General features: G+C 49.7%; 1 protein-coding gene and 2 non-coding genes across 3 annotated transcripts; 2 read left to right on the top strand and 1 right to left on the bottom strand.

The window, feature by feature from the left end:
* Positions 1-1,579: 1,579 nt before the first annotated feature.
* On the bottom strand, positions 1,580-8,421 carry LOC124976296 (vasopressin-neurophysin 2-copeptin-like). Its single transcript, XM_047539246.1, has 4 exons — positions 8,271-8,421; positions 7,061-7,101; positions 1,778-1,973; positions 1,580-1,686 (listed from the first exon to the last, which is right to left on the bottom strand). The coding sequence occupies exons 1-4, from the start codon at positions 8,419-8,421 to the stop codon at positions 1,580-1,582; spliced, it is 495 nt and encodes a 164-aa protein (XP_047395202.1).
* LOC124978562 (small nucleolar RNA U3) lies at positions 6,596-6,809 on the top strand. Its single transcript, XR_007107534.1, has one exon. It is a non-coding gene; the product is annotated as a small nucleolar RNA U3 (small nucleolar RNA).
* A 2,704-nt stretch (positions 8,422-11,125) lies between the features above and the next one.
* On the top strand, positions 11,126-11,341 carry LOC124978563 (small nucleolar RNA U3). Its single transcript, XR_007107535.1, has one exon. It is a non-coding gene; the product is annotated as a small nucleolar RNA U3 (small nucleolar RNA).
* Positions 11,342-19,240: the final 7,899 nt, after the last annotated feature.

The following is a 19,240-nucleotide window of genomic DNA, read 5'->3' on the forward strand; positions in this document are numbered from 1 at the left end:
GCTTGTGGAGGATTCAGGTTGGTTTTGACAATGGCTTCAGGGATTCCAGATCATCATCAGTTGGCCTCGTTGCTTCTGCGTCCATGGAGAGGCACATATACTGGCAGGGTCACAATGTGGAGCAAAACCACTCACCTTGTGGCTGGCAAGAGAGAGTAAGGACAGGCCAGGGTCCCACTGTCCCCTTCAAGGGCATGTTCCCCACAACCACAAATCCTCCTACTAGGTGCCACCTTTCAAGATTGAAGCACATCCTAAAAACACCTCTCTAAGGACCAAGGTTTTAACACAGGGGGCTTTGGTGACACTCAGTATCCACATCGTAGCACAGCCCTCTGCAACATGGTCACTGTTTCCCACCTCCCCTCCTCCACCTGAATATAAGCCCCACAAAGGCAGGAGGCCCCTGCCACTTATCCTAGCCCCACCTCCTGGAGCCTGACCCCAGAGACTCCTGCATGCTAGGCTAGTACTGCAGCACTGAGCTGTGACCCTAGCCTGAGGATGGGATGTCTGTCTGCTTTGGACCCTGTGTTTCTGAGCATCTGTAATGGGGTGCATCAGCAGATGAGCAGTTGGGGAACAGAGGAAGTTAGGTGGATCACACAGGGACTTTATACTCTGGTAATTCATGTGCACATGTTGGCTGGAGTGAGGTCATTTGCCCAAATTGCTGGGTTCAAGCCCTTGGTTGCATGTGCAACCCAGGTCAGTCTGACCAGCTCCTCAGGGTTGGACAGCTCACACTAAAGATTCAGTGTCTACATCTCCAGGACAGACAGGCTCTGGGACCTGCTTGACCATGTTAGCCTCAGAACTTCCTCGAGGAGTGTGACTTGAGGGCAGGTGAGCCCAGGGTTATCCCATTCTCCTCTCCAAGAGTAGGGGAGGCTGGTCTCTCTGACAATGGCTCCAATTTCTTCCTCATTACTGCATGTGTGTGCTCCAGGGAGCAGCCTGAGAGGGACTTTAGAGACAGGGTGGTTGCTCCAGTGGGTCTGGGGAGGGGTGGGGAGAGGTACCAGCAGAGGGGCTATTGCCTTGCAGACCTCAGTTGACCCCATGGGGAGCTCTGGAGCTAGAATGCTCCTTCAGAGCAGAGGTGTCTTGCATTTGGACCCAAATAGACCAGCCACTGGATGTGGTCATTGGGAAAGGTGTGAGCCTTGACCAGGCTGCTCTGTGCTCCTCAGGCCACCTGATGACCATATTCCTAGCTGCTTGTTGGCAAGCACTTTGGGAAAAGAGTCTAGGGAGTTCCTCTCCTTTCCTATTCTCAGGATTAAACAGCATTGCTCCCATGGAGCCCCTCTAGATGTAAATTTCTCTTTTCATTTTGAGATATATTAAAATGCCTCCAGTACCTTTGTTGTATGAACTGGCTGGGGTGTTTGGTGGTCTGTGCTCTAGCAGGTACCATCTCCCCTCCCCACTGGAGAGACTGAGAGGAACGCTGGGGTGCATTTATAAAGGTTTATTTTCTTTGCCACAGGGGGTGGGCAGAAATGCGTGGAGTGGCTGGTGAAGGCAGCTCAAACCCTGACGGGCCTTCTGGGCTGGGTGGACTTCAGTGCCCCAGCTATCTGCAGCAGATGGGCTCCTCCAGCTGGGTGGCATTGCTCCTGTCGCGGGCTCCCCCGCTTTGGTCAAAGGCGGGGCGGCACGCAAGGTCTCTGGCGCACTTATCTGTGGGAAGGACCATAAGAGCGTGGGCGTCCTGGAACTCCAACTCTGTATCCCCTGCACACACCCACCCCAATCCTCCCTAGTAGGGCACCTTCGTTGCAGCACAGGCCTGGGGCGCTGCAGCGGCTCCATTTCTGGCATGGCTTCAGGCTCTGCTGGCAGGGCGAAGTCAGAAAGTTCTCGTTGACGCAGTGGAGCGATTCCGCGGCGCACGCGGTGCTCCTCTTCTCCTGGCAGTTGATGAAAATCCTCCGTCGGCCCCTCATCTTCTTCTGCTGGGAATGGCTCTGCGGGGATGGATGCAGGTGAGGGCAATTAGGGTGAGGAAAGTGGGGGCGCTCCTGAGGCCAGGCAGGTAGGAGGGGCACATCCTGGGTTTGGGGGCCCCTGAGTGCTGGTGATAATCATGGGACTGGGGTCCTTGGACCAGGAGGATATGGAGAGCAGTCGAGGGCGGGTGCAAAATGGACTAAACACAGTTTTCAGGTGATTGACGACCAACTCTCTGTAACAGCCCTCAGCATCCTCACCTTCACTTGTGGGACAGTCTCCCATGGATTATGGCAGGAGGACACCTTCCTCTTAAAGGCTGAGGAATCACTGGTGTGCCTTCCTCTGTCATCTGCCCACCAGACCCTAATCCACAGCTTCCCCTTGCCACATTATGCAAACTTCATCCCTTGGTCCTTGGACAGGGCCCCTGACCATATGCAGAGCTCACATGAGTTTTTCCTCCCATGTCTGGCCTTGCCCTTGCAACCCACCACCAACCTGCTGGGCCTCACTTGGGTCCATGATCCAATGCTCACCCTACTATAGCCACCCAGATGGCTTTTAGGGCCCTCAACCCTGGAGAGGACATGCACACCTGGTATCTCAGACCTTCAAAGAAGTCAACACACTTCTTTGAAGTGGGGTTGGCAGTGGGGTTGGCCATCTGCCCAGTCTCACTTATTCTATAGCTCCACATGTCGCCACCTGTGGCCTGGGCAGAACCAAGCATGGTGATCAGATTTCCTTCAACTCTGCCACAGCTGGAATTAAAAAGAATCGGATGGACATGCCACACAAGAGAATTGGGTTAGGTACCCAGCAGAACCTTCTTACAGGTGCTTGGGTGGTCCTTCTTCCAAGGCCAGCTTAGATCAGTAGCCATTTGTATGTGAGGTCAGCCACCTGTGACTGAGAGCAGCTGGTGCTGGGTGGGAGAAATCCTTGAATTGCAGGTGGAACAGAACCACCAATCCTCCAGCTAGTACAGATGAGAGGACCCTAGAGGCCCAGCACAGGCCTCCCCACTACATTCTCCCTGATCCAACCCCAAGCCCAGTTACTGGGGAAGCATCTCCCAATTTCTTACATCCCCTGTGTGGATGGGATCAGTGTCCAGCAGCCCCTTCTGCCCCTCAAGACTGGCTTCTTCCAAGGATTCCCTCTTTCCTAGCCCCGGTCCATCCTAAGGCACTGATCATGACTGGTATCCTGAGATGGTCCACAGTGGTACCTGAATCCTCTTCATTCCCAATCGTGATCTTTCTGCCCCCGCTTGGGCACATCTGAATGTAGCAAGCAGAGGAGAAGGCCAACAGGCCAAGGAAGCAGACGGGCAGCAGAGTGCTGGGCATCCTGTTGCTCCCAGTGAGGCCAGGGAACAGTACTCCTGGGCTGGCTGTGTGCTGCTGCCTAGGTGGTTTATCTATTTATGTGGGATGGTGTTCCTTCAGAGGTGATGTGGCAGCCACCTGTGTCATCCTAAAAAAAAAAAAAAAAAAAAAAAAGACAGTAAAACACGTCCCTGAAACGCCCTTTTCCGTTCCCAAGAAGCTAGCCAAGTTAATGGAACATTTAAAGCCACTCCAGACATGAGAAAAGAATTCTGTCTGTCTCTTTGTCTGGCTGGCTGGCTGGCTGGCACTGGTACCTATAGCAAACAAGTGCTATCTGTAGAAACTGCTTTCTTGGACATTCAAAAAGCTGTTGGGATGCTGTCCCTATGATGGGACAAAGTAAGGTATGATGTCACTGTTTCTATCATAACCTATAAGCCCCTCTCACTGCCTGATATGGAATCCAGTACCATGCTCTTCCAGGCCGCCATCACTGAGCAATGCACTGTGAGAGTGCTGTGAGTCTTGCCTGTCACCAAAGGGCCTTTCCTGAAAGCAGTTTCCAACAACCTGTGCATCACAGTCCATCTCAGGGTGTGTTCCTTGGGGTGTAAGAAAAGCATCCACCTCCCAGCACAACTGGGATGGGATATAACCAACCCCTATCCCCAAGGCTTGCACAGCCACCAGGTCCCAAGCCATCTGTAGTGTGTCAGGCATCTGGGGACACATGTGGGTCTCTTTGTGCAGAATAAGGTAAAGGAAGGGCTCAGGTGACCAGAGTGTTATTGACCACACTGTGACAGAAACTGCTCTGGTTGTGACTTAAATTCAGGAAGAGGGACAGACTGGGTGTCACCTGGAGATCATTTTCGAACACTCTGGCTGTCCAGAAGAGGGTGAGGGTCAAAGGACCCTTTCCACCTGACACAGCCCCTAGAGTAGGGATAGAAGAATGTAGGGGCTGCTGTGTTCAGAGAAGGATCAGGCTTCAGCCGGGAATGGTGATGTAGGGAACAGCCATACCTGCCACCATGGGAAATTCTCTGAAAGCAGTTTTCAACAATCTGCGTATCATGGTCCATCTCAGGGTGTCTTCCTTGGGGTCTCAGCAAACTACGCCACTTCCCTACCACAACTGGACATTACAAAATCCATTCTGGAAGTCTAGCACAATCACTAGGTCCCAAACTGTCTGCAGTGGTTGAAGTGTCTGGAGACACACATTGGTTTGTCTTGCAGAAGATGGTAGAGGAGGGGTGCAGGCCACTAGAATGTCATTGGCCACAGAAACTACTGTGATTGTGACTCTGAATTTGGAGAGAAGAAAAGACCAAGTTCACCTCAAGACCATCTCTAAGCATTCTTGCTGTCCAGAAGAGGCTGGGGTTCAAATGGCCCCTTCCATCTGACAAAGCCCCTAGAGTGAGGGTAGAAGGATTTAAGGAGCTGGTATGTTAAGAGCAGAGTCAGCCTACAGGCTAGGACTGGTGATGCAGGGGACCGTCAGGCTTGTGGGGTCCCATCCACTTAGCATTGTTGCAGGACAAGTGACCAGGAAAGACACCCCTATTATGGCCAGTTCAAAGTTTTTGTGTTTTTTTATATTTTTTAATATTTTTAGTTGTAGATGGACACAATAACTTTATTTTATTTATTTTTATGTGATGCTGAGGACCAAACTCAGTGCCTTGTAGGTGCTAGGCAAGCGCTCTACCACTGAGCTACAACCCCAGTCTTTGAAAAGAGAATTCATGCCAGCAGCCTCATGGGCAAGGTAGCCACTGTCATGGAGTCTAAAGAAGGCCACAGAAGCACAGGGGATTGTTCCCAAGGACAGGGGTATGGAAGACTTTAGGGAGAAGCTGAGGATGCTCCCACCACACACACACACCACTACCAGGCATGGCTCAGGGTCTCGGGTCCTGAGACTGGAAGCCTAGGGGAACAATTTGTGGCATGTCTCCCATCATAGCCCTTACAGCCAGGAACATGGGTTAGGGAGCTACTCTGAGGAGCTAGATCTCCAGGCCTGGAAAGTCTCAAGGGTACACAAACACCACATGGACCTGACAGCCACCTATCCCAACTCTAGGAACCTAGTCAAGTACTGTGACAGAGACTTTAGTGGATGGGGAAAGTCTCTTCACTGTGTTGACTGGTTACAATTCAAATATAGCATCTCATGGACCCCCAGACAACCCACATTCTGACACTTCCCTTGTAATTACCTCTTCTAAAAAGAACTTGTCCACACTTTCTGCAACCATACATTCCCTATACCTCAACTCCTGATGTTGATTCATACATCTTTTAAGAAGGGAAGACTTACCTCCTTAACCCCTCCCCAACACAAGCACCCTCCATCCACTGTCTCCTTCATACATTGATGTCATGCAGGGTAGAGCAGTATTACCTATTTGTTTGCAGTCACACCCTTCTGAGCTAAACCATGTGGTTGTATGATGACCCTTCTGTGTCAGAACAGCTTTGTGTGTTTCCTGGAGTTAGTAATCAACTTGATTTTTCATTTGTAGTTCATTTACCATTTTTATCCGCAAGCCAATATTCATTCTTCAACTCCTTCCACTCAGGTATCTTCCCAGACCAGTTCCCTGAAACTCCTGTTTTCAAGGTCATAAACTTGTTGCCACATTTGGTAGGCAAGACCAAGTCCTCATTGTCCATGCTCTGCAAGCAGCATTCAACATGGTTGCCCTGGTCTTTTTCTTAAAGCACACTTCCTTTGACTCTAGTGACACTATGCTTACCTGACTTTACTGAACATGCTCCCAGTGTCCTTTTCTGGCTCCTCCTTTTACATGTTGGAGCATCCAGGATTTAATTTAAATTTATACACTTTCTATAAGTTAATGATACTAAAATCCTTATCTCCATCCTAGGCCTCTCCCCCTAGTGTCAGACTTGCTGTCACTCAAGTGCCCAGTGACACCTCCCTGTGGGTATCCAATGGGCCTCTGAGACTTAACATGGCAAACTGGGCTCTGGATCCTCTGCTGCCCCTGCATCACCCAGGCTTCCCCAGCTCTGCCAGCACACCACCATCCCACCAGCTGCTCCTCCACAACCTGACACTCAGCCCACTCACCCTGCTCCTTCTCTTCCTCAGCCTCGGCAGTCCTACCTGTCACCTGCATCTCGACTCTGTCTGCTTCCTGCCCCTCCTGCTTTGGGATCCCAGAACCTGCCATTCCCTTGTCCCAGAAGGCTCTGCTTCCCTCACCCCTGCCCAGGATCCACTTGACGGGCTTACCTGGTTGCTATTTAGAGGAACCTGCCCTACGACTATGCCTTCGGGGATCATTTCTATAGTTCATTCCTAATGAATTTATAGTTTCTCTAATCTTTAAGAGTATTAGAAACCATGAGGAAGAGGTCCAGAGTTCCCTCCTAAAGGTGAAGCTCTTGGTGTTGCTTTACTGCAACTGCTCTTTTGCCACTGATGACTGTTCTTCTTCCCCTTTAGAAGAGTGAGAGGGGAGAAATCTCCAGATTAAACCCCAGGTCTCTTAACTTTCTTTAAAGTACTCCCCTACACTTTAGTCTAGGTAGTGTGAGAACAGGTAACAGTTCATTCATCTCAGCAGACCATCTGCCCCTCCCACCCCTCCTGTGTCTTTCTCTCCTCTCATGTGCACCATCTAGTGGCCCTGCCAGTGTCCCAGGGGCTGGGCCTCATTCTCAGATGGACTCTGCTGCTAGCAACAGCACAGCTTTCTCTTTCCCCCAATTTCCATTTGTCTTACCTGAGGACTCTGCACCATGAAGACCCAGGAATGGTCTGTAACTGTGAAGAGGTAAAGAAAAGGGACCAAAATTATAGTAGCCCAAAAGGGCACCTTGTGTGGAATGGATACATTTGAGGAACATACTGGTCCTGAGTCCGACAGGTGCAGAACTGAAGTGGATCCACCTCATGACTGAGTGAAGAGCCAGGGGCCCTGGTGCTACCTGTCATTCAGCTACTGGGAGGCTGAGGCAGGAGGACTGCACCTTCCAGGCCAGCCTCGGCAATTGAGCAAGACCCAGACTCAAAGGAAAATAAAAGTTCTGAAGATTTAGTTCAATGGTAAAACCCTCACCCAGCAGGTTATGGGCCCTCGAGTGGATCCCCAGCTGTGAAAAAAAGCGGGGGGCAAAGAAAACCACGGCTCCTGCCTTGATGTACATGGCCTCTCTCCTCTCCAGGCTCTGAGGTCTTGTTCAGGAGGAAGTCGACTCTGACCACCCTTGGAAATGTGAAAGCAGGAGTCTCCCTTATTCTCTATAGCTCTTACTAATCTACAAAAGTTGTTTCTTTTCCTTTTTTGGGGGGTTGTACTAGGGATAAACCCAGGACCTTGCACATGCTGAGCACCTGCTCAGTCACTGAGCCACACCCCATCTCCTCTAACATAATGTGTTTATTGCCACTAAAATACATAATTGTTTATCTTTGTTTCTTAATTCTGTTGTTAGGTTTTCCTACAATGGCAAAATACCTGAGATATTAACTTAGGGAGAATTAAAGTTGATTTTGGCAATGGTTTCACAGGTTCCAAGGCCATCGCCAGTTGGCCTTGTTGCTTATGGTTCATGGTGAGAGAGCACATACTGGCGGAATCACAATGTGAAGCAAAATCACTCACCTTTGGGTAGGAACAAGGATTGGCCAGGGTCCCACAGTCCCCTTCAAAGACATACTCCCAACAACCACAAGTCCTCCCACTAGGTGCCACCTCTTCCAGATTGACTCACATCCTAATAACACCATCCTAAGTACCTAGTCTTTAACACAGGAGGCTTTGGTGACCCTCACTATTCACACAATAGCATTAGCCCTCTGGAACATGTTCACTGCTTCCCACCTCCTCTCCTCCACCTGAAAATGAGCCCCATGAAGGTAGGATGCCCAACCCACATACCCTACCTACCCTCTTTCCTAGTCCCTGCCAGTCCTTGGGCACTACCCACTACCAGCAGGCCCGAGATGGGCCACGATGATACCTGACTCCTCTGCATTCTCAGTCATGGCCATATTGCCACGCTTTGGGCAATTCTGGATGTAGCAAGGGGAGGCGAAGGCCAGCAGGCCAAGGAAGCAGGCGGGCAGCATTGTGTTGGGCATCCTGGTACTCTTGGTGGGGCACTAGGCAAAGTGCTGCTGGACTGGCTGGTCACCTATTTATGTGAGCACGTGTTTCATCAGAGGAGATTTAGTGTCCACCTGTGTCATCCTTAAAAAGAAAAAAGAAGAACAGTAAAACACCATGTCCCTGAACCGCCCCTTTCTGTTCCCGATAACCTAGCCAAGTCAATGGAACACTGGAAGCAGGCCCGAACCTGAATACATAGGTATTATCTTGAAGAACATCATTTATTTGTCTCTCTCTCTCTCTCTCTCTCTCTCTCTCTCTCTCTCTCTCTCTCTCTCTCTCTCTGAAAACTATAGAAAAATAGTGCTATCTCTACAAACCACTTTCTTGGACACTCACAAAGCTGCTTGGGATGGTGGTCCTATGATGGAACAAGGTAAGTGGTGCTGTCATGCTTCTGACCTGACCTTATAACCCCTTCTCCCTACCTGGTGTGGAATTCAGCACTGTGCCCTTCCAGGCCACCATCACTGGGCAATGCACTGTGAAAGACGGAGATGCTATGAACTTTGCCTGTCACCAAGGGACCTTTCTGAAAGCAGATTCCAACAACCTGTGCATCACAGTCCATCTCAGGGCATGTTCCTTGGGATCTCAGCAAACTATACCACTGCCCTAGCATGACTTGGCTGGATCATTACAAACTTTTTTCTGGAAGGCTCTCACAACCACCAGGTCCCAAACCATCTGCAATGATTCAACCATCTGGGGACATACATTGGTTTGAAGATGGTAGAGAAGGATACAGGTCACTGGAATGTCATTGGCCACAGTATAAAAGGAACTGCTGTGACTGTGACTCTGGATGCAGAGGGAAAGGGACAGACTGTGTGTCACCTGGAGACCATATCTGAGCATATGGCTGTCCAGAAGAGGCTGGGAGGGTCAAAGGACCTTTTCCACCTGACACAGAGCCTAGAATAAGGACAGAAGGATCTAAAGTCTACTGTGCTCAGAGCAGGGTCAGGCTCCAGCCCAGGAGTGGTGATACAGGGGATAGGCAGGCTTGTGGAGTCCCATCCAGATAGCCCTGTTGCAGGACAAGTGACCAGGAAAGACACACCCAGAGTTGCCAGTACAAAGGATCAGGAAAGGGAATTCATGCCAACAGCCTCATGGGCAAGGTGGCCACTGTCATAGGGTCAAAGGAAGGACACAGAAGCACAGGAGATTGTTCTGAAGGAGTAGCATTGTAGCTGACTTCAGGGAGAAGCTGAGGATGCTCCCATCACTCCCATGCCACTACAGGACATGATTCAGAAGCTCAGTCTCTGAAACTGGGGGCATTGGGGAAAACTTCATGGCATGTCCCCCATCACAGCCCTCATAGCCAGGAACATGGGTTGGGAACTACTTTGAGGAGTGAGACCTCCAGGCCCTGTAAGGCTCAAAGGTGCAGAGACAGTCCATGGGAACTGACAGCCACCTACCCCAACTCCAGGAACCTAGTCAAGTACTGTGACAGAGTCTTCAGTGGATAGGAAAAGTCTCTTCACTGTGATGATGGGTTACATTTCAAATATAGCAACTCACATGTCACAAGGACCCCCAGACAACCTACATTCTTTCCACACTTCCCTTATAATTTCCCTACTCAAAATAACCTTTCCACATTTTCTGCACTGTAAATTCCCTGTGCCTCAACTCCTGATCTTGAGTCATACATCTTGTAAGAAAAGAAAACTTAGCTTTTTAACCCCTCCCCATCACATGCACCCTCCATCCACTGTCTCCTTCATACAATGATGTCATGAAGGGTAGAGCAGCATTACCAGTTTGTTTGCAATGCCACCCTTCTGAGCTAAGTCATGTGGCTAATAAGATGACCCTTCTATATCAGAACAGCATTATGTGTTCCCTGGAGTTAGTGATTTGCTTTGTTTTTCATATGTGGTCCATCTGCCATGCTAACTCACAAGCCAACATTCATTCTTCAACTCCCTCCACTGGAGCTTCTACTCAGTCCAGCTTAATGAAATTCTTGTTATCAAGGTCAAAAACTTGTAGCCAGATTTGGTTCCCATGTTTAGGTCCTCATTGTCCATACTCCTCTAGGAGCCTTCAACATGATCCCCCTGATCCTTATCTTAAAATATACTTTGTCTAGCTCCAATGACATTATGTTTTCCTGAGTTTTCTTCTTTCACACTGGACACTTCTTCCCAGTGTCCTTTTCTGGCTCCTCCTACTAAATGTTGGGGCATCCAGGACTCAATCTTTGATCCCATTGTTTTTCCTCTTTTTTTTTTTTTTTTTTTTTTTGGTTTTTCCTCTTCTTAGGTGATTTTATATGCTTTCTACAAGCTAACAATAAATTCCTATCTTCATCCTGAACCTCTCCAATAGGAGTCCAAGACCTCACCACAGTCAAACTGGGCTCTGGATCCTCTGCTGCCCCTGCATCGCCCAGGCTTCCCCAGCTCTGCCAGCACACCACCATCCCACCAGCTGCTCCTCCACAACCTGACACTCAGCCCACTCACCCTGCTCCTTCTCTTCCCTCACCCTTGGCAGTCCTACCTCTCACCTGCATCTCCATTCTGTCTCCTTCCTGCCCCTCCTGCTCCGGGATCCCAGAACCCGCCATGTCTTTGTCCAGAAGGCTCTACTCCCTTCACTCCTCCTCAAGATCCACTTGACAGGCTCACCTGGCTGCTGTTTAGAGGAACCTGCCCTAAGACTCTGCCTTCAGGGATTATTTCTAGAGTTCATTCCTGGAGGAGTTTCTCTGACCTTGTAGAGTACCAGAAACCATGAAGAGAGGCCCAGAGTTCCCTCCTGAGATTGAAGTCAGATTTACTACAACTGCCTTTTGCCATTGATGACTATTTCTTTCCCCCTCCCCTCTTTTTTGAGGGTGATGTGGGGTGGGGGGAATGCAGTCTGAGAGCTTTACACTTAAAAAAAAAAAAAGAGCATTTCATGACTGTCCTGTCTAGAGCATCCCTCACTCCCATCACTATTTATTTTCTATCTCAGGTCCACAGAAATATGCCACATGGTACCTACTACAACTTGCAGTTTTTTTGTTTTGTTTTGTCTGCTTGTGTGTGTGTGTGTGTGTGTGTGTGTGTGTGTGTGTGTGTGTCCCTGTAACATGAACTCCCCAAGGAAGAACTGTCTCCATTTCTCATGTTCAGTACTGGGGCCCCTCTACTGGTAGAAGTGCTGCCACATGGGGGGTTTCCAATGCATTATGGCAAGAAGGAAGGAGGGAGGGAAACCCTGGGAACCAGCCTCAGCTCTTCAGGAAGTTGCTGTGACCTAGGGCAAGTCACACTCGTTTCCATGATTACTTAGCAGATGTACCAACCCCTCTTCCTAGCTCACTGACACCTGAAGGAAATAGGATAACAATGTTTTAAATGGGTAAGGTTTTCTAGGATGCTTTCCCAACTAAATGCTGCAGAACTCCAGATTAAACCTCCCATCTCTTAACTTTCTTTAAAGTACTCACCCTTAGACCAGGTTGTCTAAGAATGGGTAACGGTTCATTCATTTCAGCAGACCATCTGCCCCTCCCCATTCCTCCCCACCCCTCCTGTATATTTCTCCCCTCTCATCTGCACCATCTACACTACCAGTGTCCCAGCAGTGTGGACTTCATTTTCAGAAACTGACCATGGTGGCTACCGAGGCTCTGAAAGCTTGTCCCTCTTCTCAAACCAGTCTGAGGTGGGTGCCAAGGAGGATTTGTCACGGAAAGGAACTAGAGTTGACGTAAAGTAGAGAAAAGGGGATCTTATTCAAATTGACCATGGCAATGCCTATGACACACACAAATGGGAATTTGAGGAAAACTGTCAAAGAAACCAGGAGTGTATCAGTCAGCTTTCACTTTCTGTGACAAATTTCCCCAGATCATCAACTTCCAAAGAGACAAAGTTTATTTGGGTTCAGTTTTCACTGGTTTCAGCCCATGGTCAGTTGCCCAGTGACTCTTGGGCCTGTGGCTAGGAAGGCACCATGGTGGGGAGGAGGAGAAGAGGTAGTCATTCCCCTCATGACCAGGAACAATGAGAGGAAGACGAGGGACTGGGTCCCAGTGTCCCCTCCAAGGACGGGTCCTCATGAAAGGACGAGCTCCCACCAGGCCCCAATCTTCAAGTTTCCACCCCTCCCCTAGTGTGCCAGTCCTGGGACTCAGCCTCTAGTACGTGGGCACTGGGAACAAAGTGTAGCTGGGAGCTTGGGGTGGGGGAGGGATGACACTGTCTACATGTCGATTGTGGTTGGGAAGCTCCTAAAATGAGCATGTTCATCAAAATGCACAGAACTCTACACCAAAAACAGTAAATTTCACCTGATGCAAATTATACCTTAAGACAAGAAAAACTAGGTGCAGTGGCCCCTTCCTCTCCCGGCTGCTCAGGAGGCTGAGGTGGGAGCATCGTTGAGTGCATTAATTCAAGACCAGCCTGTGCAGAGTGGTGAAATCCTGTCTCAGAGAAAATTTCTTTTTAAGAAAGAGCAGAAGGTATAGCTCAGCGTTAGAGTGTTCTTGCCTAGCATTCGCCAGACCCTGGGTATCTTTATCAAAACTCACAGCCCTATACACCTAAAACAGTGAATTTTCCTCCTGGGCTAACGTAGAGACTTTGCTGCCATTCTCCATGCCTCTAGATCTCTCTCCCTTCTGCTAGCCCTATCTCCTCTCTCTTCATTCTCCCCTTCATTACTTCTTTCTGGGGAAGAACCCCTAACCCCCTATCTAGAGGACCAACAAAAGCCACTGGTCTTTCCCCTCTCCCCTGGCTCAAGTGACATGGCCCTTGGCTTATATGTATGACTCCGCTATCCCCAGTACCACTCCCCCTTGTCTGGGGAGAATCTGCCCAGGACTTTGGGTACTGAAACTGCCCGGGGCAGGCCAGCGGTCTGTGCATGATGCAGTTTCCTCTCCCCTCCACCAGAGGCGCAGACAGACACTAGGGTACATTTGCAAAAGTCTATTTTCAGTGCCTCAGGGGCCCACTTGAAAGAGTGAGGGCAGCAGGTGGGGGTGGCTCAATAGGCAACAGTCTTGGTGAGCTCGGGGGACTCAGCTCCATATGCTGCAGCACCAGAACAGCAGTTACCCTGGGCGGGTGCGGATATGTGGCATTATCCATCATTGGCTCCTGCAACTTGTCAAAGATGTCATGGCACCCAGGATCACTCACACAGCTCTCTGAGCAAAGAAACTCATGAGTGTGGGTGACTCTTGCCCCAAGTACACACCTTTGTTGCAGCAGTGGCCCAGGATGTCCCAGTGTCCCCACTGGCAAAATCTTCAGGTCGGACTAGCAGGGCGACCTCAGAAAGTTCTCATCCAAGCAGCACATCTTGACAGTTTGCACGAAGCAGCCTAACTTGGGGACCAGCAGATGTTGGGTCCCATGCAGTGCCCCATATCCTTGGAGTCACAGAAAACCCACTGAGGGGATGGAAGCAGTTGAGCTGGAGGAGAGAAGGGGGGTCATGAGGCCTGGTGAATGCAAGGGACACATGCTGGGGTTCAGGGTTCAGGAACACTGATGAAGCCTTTGGGGTGCAGGTCCTTGGGTCAAGCAGATCTGACAGTGATCACGGGCAAATGTGAAATGGACTAACCTGGTTTTCAGGTGACTGGATGACCAGCTCTCAGGAACAGCCTTCAGCATCCCTCTTCCAGGTGTGGGACAGGTTTCCCCTGGGCCTCAGCAATGCACCTTCCCCTTCAACTCCAGGGCCATCGCTCCTGTCATCCACCCATGCCACCCCTATTCCACCAATTTCTCTTGTCCTGTTACTCAGACTTGATCCCCAGCCCCTTTTAGAGGGAGGGGCACCTTCCCCATCAACTCCAAAGCCATCAGTAGTGCGCCTCTCTGTCAACTGCACCCCCCAATCCAGGACTTCCTCCTGCCCCATTACTCCAACTTGATCCCAGACTCTTCCAGAGGGTCCCTGAGCCATGAGACCAGATACAGGCTCTTCCTCCCATGTCTGGCCTTATCCTTGCAACCCACCACCAACCTGATGGGCCTCACTTGGGTTCATGATCCAATGCTCACCCTACTAGAGTCCCCTGTGGTTTCTAGGGCCTGGAACCCTGGGGAGGACAGGTACAACTGGTACCTCAGACCTTTAAAGAAGCCAAGCACACAGGAGGGAGCATGTGGGGCTGCCTACTTGTGCAGTATCACTTATCCTATAGCTCCACATGGAGCCCCTTGTTGCCTAGGCAGAATTGAGCATGGTGATCAGATTTCCTTCAGTTCTGCAACAGATGGAATTAAAAGGAATTGGATGGACACATAGCACAAGAGAACTGGGCTAGGTACCCAGTTCTTATAGGCGCTTATAGATGGTCTTTCTTGGGCCAGCTCAGATCAGTGACCATCTGTGTGTGGGGTCAGGCATCTGTGGCTGGGAGAAGCTGGTGTTAGGTGGGAAAGGCCTGAAATTACAGGTGGGACAGAGCCTCTAGTCCTCCAGCTAGTCTAGATGAAAGGACCCCACAGGCCTAGAGCCTCTCCACTGCATTTTTCCTGATCCAGTGCCAAGCCCAGTTATGGAGGAAGTATCTCTTACTTTCCTGCATCTCCTCTCCAGGTGGGTTCCATGTCTAGCAGCATCCTCTTCCCCTCCCAACCTGCCCAACAGCCTGATCCTTTCTGACCCAATCTGAGGCCCTTCTGCCCAGCTGTGCCTCCTTTTCCCAACCTCTTCCCTCAAGACTGGCTTCTCCCAAGAATTCCCTCTTTCCTAGACCCTGCCAGTCTTTGGTACTACTCATTAACAGCAGCCCTAAGATGAACTATGGTGATACCTACTTCAATTTCATGTCAGACATGGCATTTTGCCACCATTGGGGCAAAAAGGAGAGGTGAAGGTCAGCAGGCCAAGGAAGCAGGCAGGCAGGCATCTTGGTGTCCGGCATCCTGCCCCTGGGGTGGGGTGCTGTGTGCACCACTGCCACGTTGGCTGTGCGCTGCTGCCTTGGCGGGCTGCCTAGTTAAGTGATGTCTCACTGGAGCCTTGGTGGTCACCTATGTCATTCTTAAAACAAAGGAGGACAATAAAACACCATGTCCTGAAACACCCCTTTCCGTTCCCAATAACCTAGCCAAGTCAAAGGAACACTGGAAGCAGGCCTGAACCTGAACGTCCATATATGTATTATCTTGAAGAACAACCTTCTCTCTCTCTCTCTCTCTCTCTCTCTCTCTCTCTCTCTCTCTCACACACACACACACACACACACACACACACACATACACACACACACTGGAAACTATAGCAAACTAGTGCTATCCATAGAAACTGCTTTCTTGGACATTTCTTGAAGCTGCTTGGGATGCTGGCCCTATCATGGGACAAAGTAAGCTGTGCTGTGCTGTCACTGCTTCTGACCTAACCTGTAACCTCTATTGCTGCTTGGTGTGGAATCAGACACTGTGTTCTTCCAGGCCGCCTTCACTGGACAATGCACTGTGAAGGTCTGAGATGCTGTCTGCCTGGCATGTCACCAACCAAAAGCAGTTTTCTTTTCCTTTTTTTTTTTTTTTAAGCACAAAAGCAATTTTCAACAACCTGTATATCACAATCTGTCTCTGAGTGTCTTTCTTGGTGTCTCAACAAACTATCCCACTGCCCTAGCACTACTGGGCTACAACTTTATAAACCCTTTGGAAGTTTCCCACAGCCACTGGGTCCCAAACCATCCACAGTGATTCAGGCATCAAGGGACACACATGGGTCTGTTTGTGTGAATGACAGTAGAGGAGTGTGCAGGCCACTGGAATGTCATTGGTCACAATGCAACAGAAACTCTTGCAACAGTGACTCTGAAATCAAAGAGAAGTACAGATTGGGTGTCGCCTGGAAATCATCTCTGAGCATTCTGGTTGCCAGAAGAGGCTGGGGGTCAAAGCAACTCTTGCACCAGACACAGTCCCTAGTGGGGACAAAAGGATCTAAGGGGCTGTTGTGTTAGGAGTAGAGTCAGGCTCCAGCCCAGGAGTGGTGACACAGGAGACAGCCATGTTCATGGGGTCCCATTGTTCCAAAGGGACAAAAAAAAAAAAAGCTTTCAGGAGAAAGCTGAAGATGCTCCCAACACACCATGCCACTACAGGTCAAGGATCGGGGACTCAGGCTCCTTACTGAGAGCCTTGGGGACAACTTCTTGGCATGTCCTCTACCACAGCTCTCCCAGTAAGAAACATGGGTTCAGAGCTACTATGGAAGACAAGAACTCCAGGCACAGTAAGAGTAATGGGTACAGGAACAACCCCATGGAACTGACAGACACCTGCCTCAACTCTTACCACCTCCTGGACCTCCTGGACCCTAGGAAGTGCCATGTCATGGGGTGTGTACACACACACACACAGGTCACCTAGCCATTGAGCCACATCCCCAGACTTTTTATTTTGAGACGGGGTCTTGCTAAGGTACTCAGGGCTTCGCTGAGCTGCTGAAGCTGGTTTTGAATTTGATATCCTCCTGCCTCAGCCTCTCAAGTCACTAGGATTACAGGCATGTGCCACCACACCCAGTATGAGCTGTGTTTTATATGTACTTAATCCATGCAACTCTGGGACTAGGAGGAAACTGAGGCTCAGTTATGTGAGGAGCTAATATGACTAGCTTAGGTTCTGTCTTACATGGTCTCCCACAGATCCCAACACTAATCTGGTGGAAGACCAACAGCCAAGTGACCTACAGGAACCTTTTCACTTGGGTCCAAATCCACCATGCAGAACCAGGGGCATGGCAGAATCCAGGTATGGAATACCAACCTCATGACCAGCCCGTAGCATAGTTCTTGAAAATTCAATATTACAAAACTAGGCACAAAAATAAAAGATACTTCCCCAAACAAAGGCTCAGCAGAAATGACTGAGGGACACAAGCCCTTGGATTGACCAGGACATCCTTGTCTCCAACAGTCACTTCTGCCAGGGTCATCATTCTAAGCCAGTATCCCACACCAAGCCCCATTGAAGACCTCAAACGCCAACTGGGCACAGATGCCAAAAGTGTGCATCACTTAATACCCACCATTCAGAGCCTTCAGTGAATGGGAAAAGTCTCTTTACTGTGTTGACTGGTTTCATCTCACATGTCACAGAGACCCCCAGACAACCCACATTCCTTCCACACTTCCCTTATAATTTCTCTACTCAAAATAACTTTTCCACACTTCCTACAACTGTACATTCCCTATGCCTCAACTCCTGATGTTGAGTTGTACATCTTTTAAGAAGGGAAGACTTAGCTTTTTAACCCCTCCTCATCACATGCACCCTCCATCTACTGTCTCCTTCATACAATGATGTCATGAAGGGCAGAGCAGCATTACCAGTTTGTGTGCAATCACACCCCTCTGAGCTAAGTCATGTGGCTAATGTGATGAACCTTCTATCTCAGAAGAGCTTTTTGTGTTCCCTGGAGTTAGTGATTGCCTTTGTTCCTCATTTGAGGTTCATCTGCCATGCTAACCCACAAGCCAACATTCATTCTTCAAGTCCTTCCACTCAGGCTTCTGCACAAACCAGTCTACTGAAACTCCTGTTATCAAGGTCATAAATTATCTCTATGTTGCCAAATTTGGTGGGCATGTATTCATGCTCATTGTCCATACTCCCCTAGCAGCATTCAACATGGTTTAAGAAAACATGCTATGTTTTCTTAAAACACACTTTAACTTCAGTAACACTACTCTTACCTGGTTTTTCTTCCCTCACATTGGACACTTTTTCCCAGTGTCATTTTCTGGCTCCTCCTTCTAAATGTTGGAGCATCTCAGGACTCAGTCCTCTGTACCTTCTCTTCTCTTCTTTGAGGTAATTTTATACACTTCCTATAAGCTAATGGTTCCCAAATCCTTATCTCCATCCTAGGCCTCTCCCCCTAGTGCCAGACTTGCAGTCACTCAACTGCCCAGTGACACCTCCCTGTGGGTATCCAATGGGCCTCTGAGACTTAACATGGCAAACTGGGCTCTGGATCCTCTGCTGCCCCTGCATCGCCCAGGCTTCCCCAGCTCTGCCATCACACCACCATCCCACCAGCTGCTCCTCCACAACCTGACACTCAGCCCACTCACCCTGCTCCTTCTCTTCCTCAGCCTCGGCAGTCCTACCTGTCACCTGCATCTCGACTCTGTCTGCTTCCTGCCCCTCCTGCTTTGGGATCCCAGAACCTGCCATTTCCTTGTCCCAGAAGGCCCTGCTCCCCTCACCCCTCCCTAAGTTCTGCTTTACTGGCTTAAATGACTTTTCTTAAGAGAAACAGTCCCTGTTTTCCTGTCTAAATTACCACTCCCACCTCTATTATTTTCTCCCTTGGGTCTATATTAATATGTCACATGGCACCTACTACAGCTTGTAGTTCCATGTGTGTTGGGGGAGGGGGGAGAGAACCTGTAGAATGAAAATCCCAAGGAAGATAGGTCTCCATGTTTCATGTTCAGTACTCAAGCTCCACTCCTGGTAGAATATTTGCCACATACATGGCAGGAAGAAGGGGAGGAAAGCCCTGGGTCCCAAGTCTTTTCCCTCCGCCTTCCCCTAGGTGGACCTGTCCTCGGTTTTATGTTTCCCTCTTCAGGTCCCAAGATCGCTTCTCTGAAACATCTTTCCCTTCTTTCGGGTGGATCTGCCTTTTACCACGGGTGCGGGGAACTGACAGGGTCGGGGTCCGGGTTCCGCGCCTCACCCGCTTTCCTCTTTTCTCCCCGCCCAGAAACTGAGACAGACACTAGGTGCATTTACAAAGATTTATTTTCGGTGCCACATTGGCTGTCGCGGGAGGGCTGGG

The sequence above is a fragment of the Sciurus carolinensis genome, chromosome 2 (genome assembly GCF_902686445.1).
Source record: "Sciurus carolinensis chromosome 2, mSciCar1.2, whole genome shotgun sequence".
Lineage (NCBI taxonomy): Eukaryota > Metazoa > Chordata > Mammalia > Rodentia > Sciuridae > Sciurus > Sciurus carolinensis.

Coding starts and splice junctions, on each gene's coding strand:
- LOC124976296 (XM_047539246.1), bottom strand. CDS start 8,421: ATGCCCAACACAATGCTGCCCGCCTGCTTCCTTGGCCTGCTGGCCTTC. Junction 1,974..7,060: donor TCATGGTGCAGAGTCCTCAG/GTAAGACAAATG, acceptor CCATCCCCGCAG/AGCCATTCCCAGCAGAAGAA. Junction 1,687..1,777: donor AGGCCTGTGCTGCAACGAAG/GTGCCCTACTAG, acceptor TCCTTCCCACAG/ATAAGTGCGCCAGAGACCTT.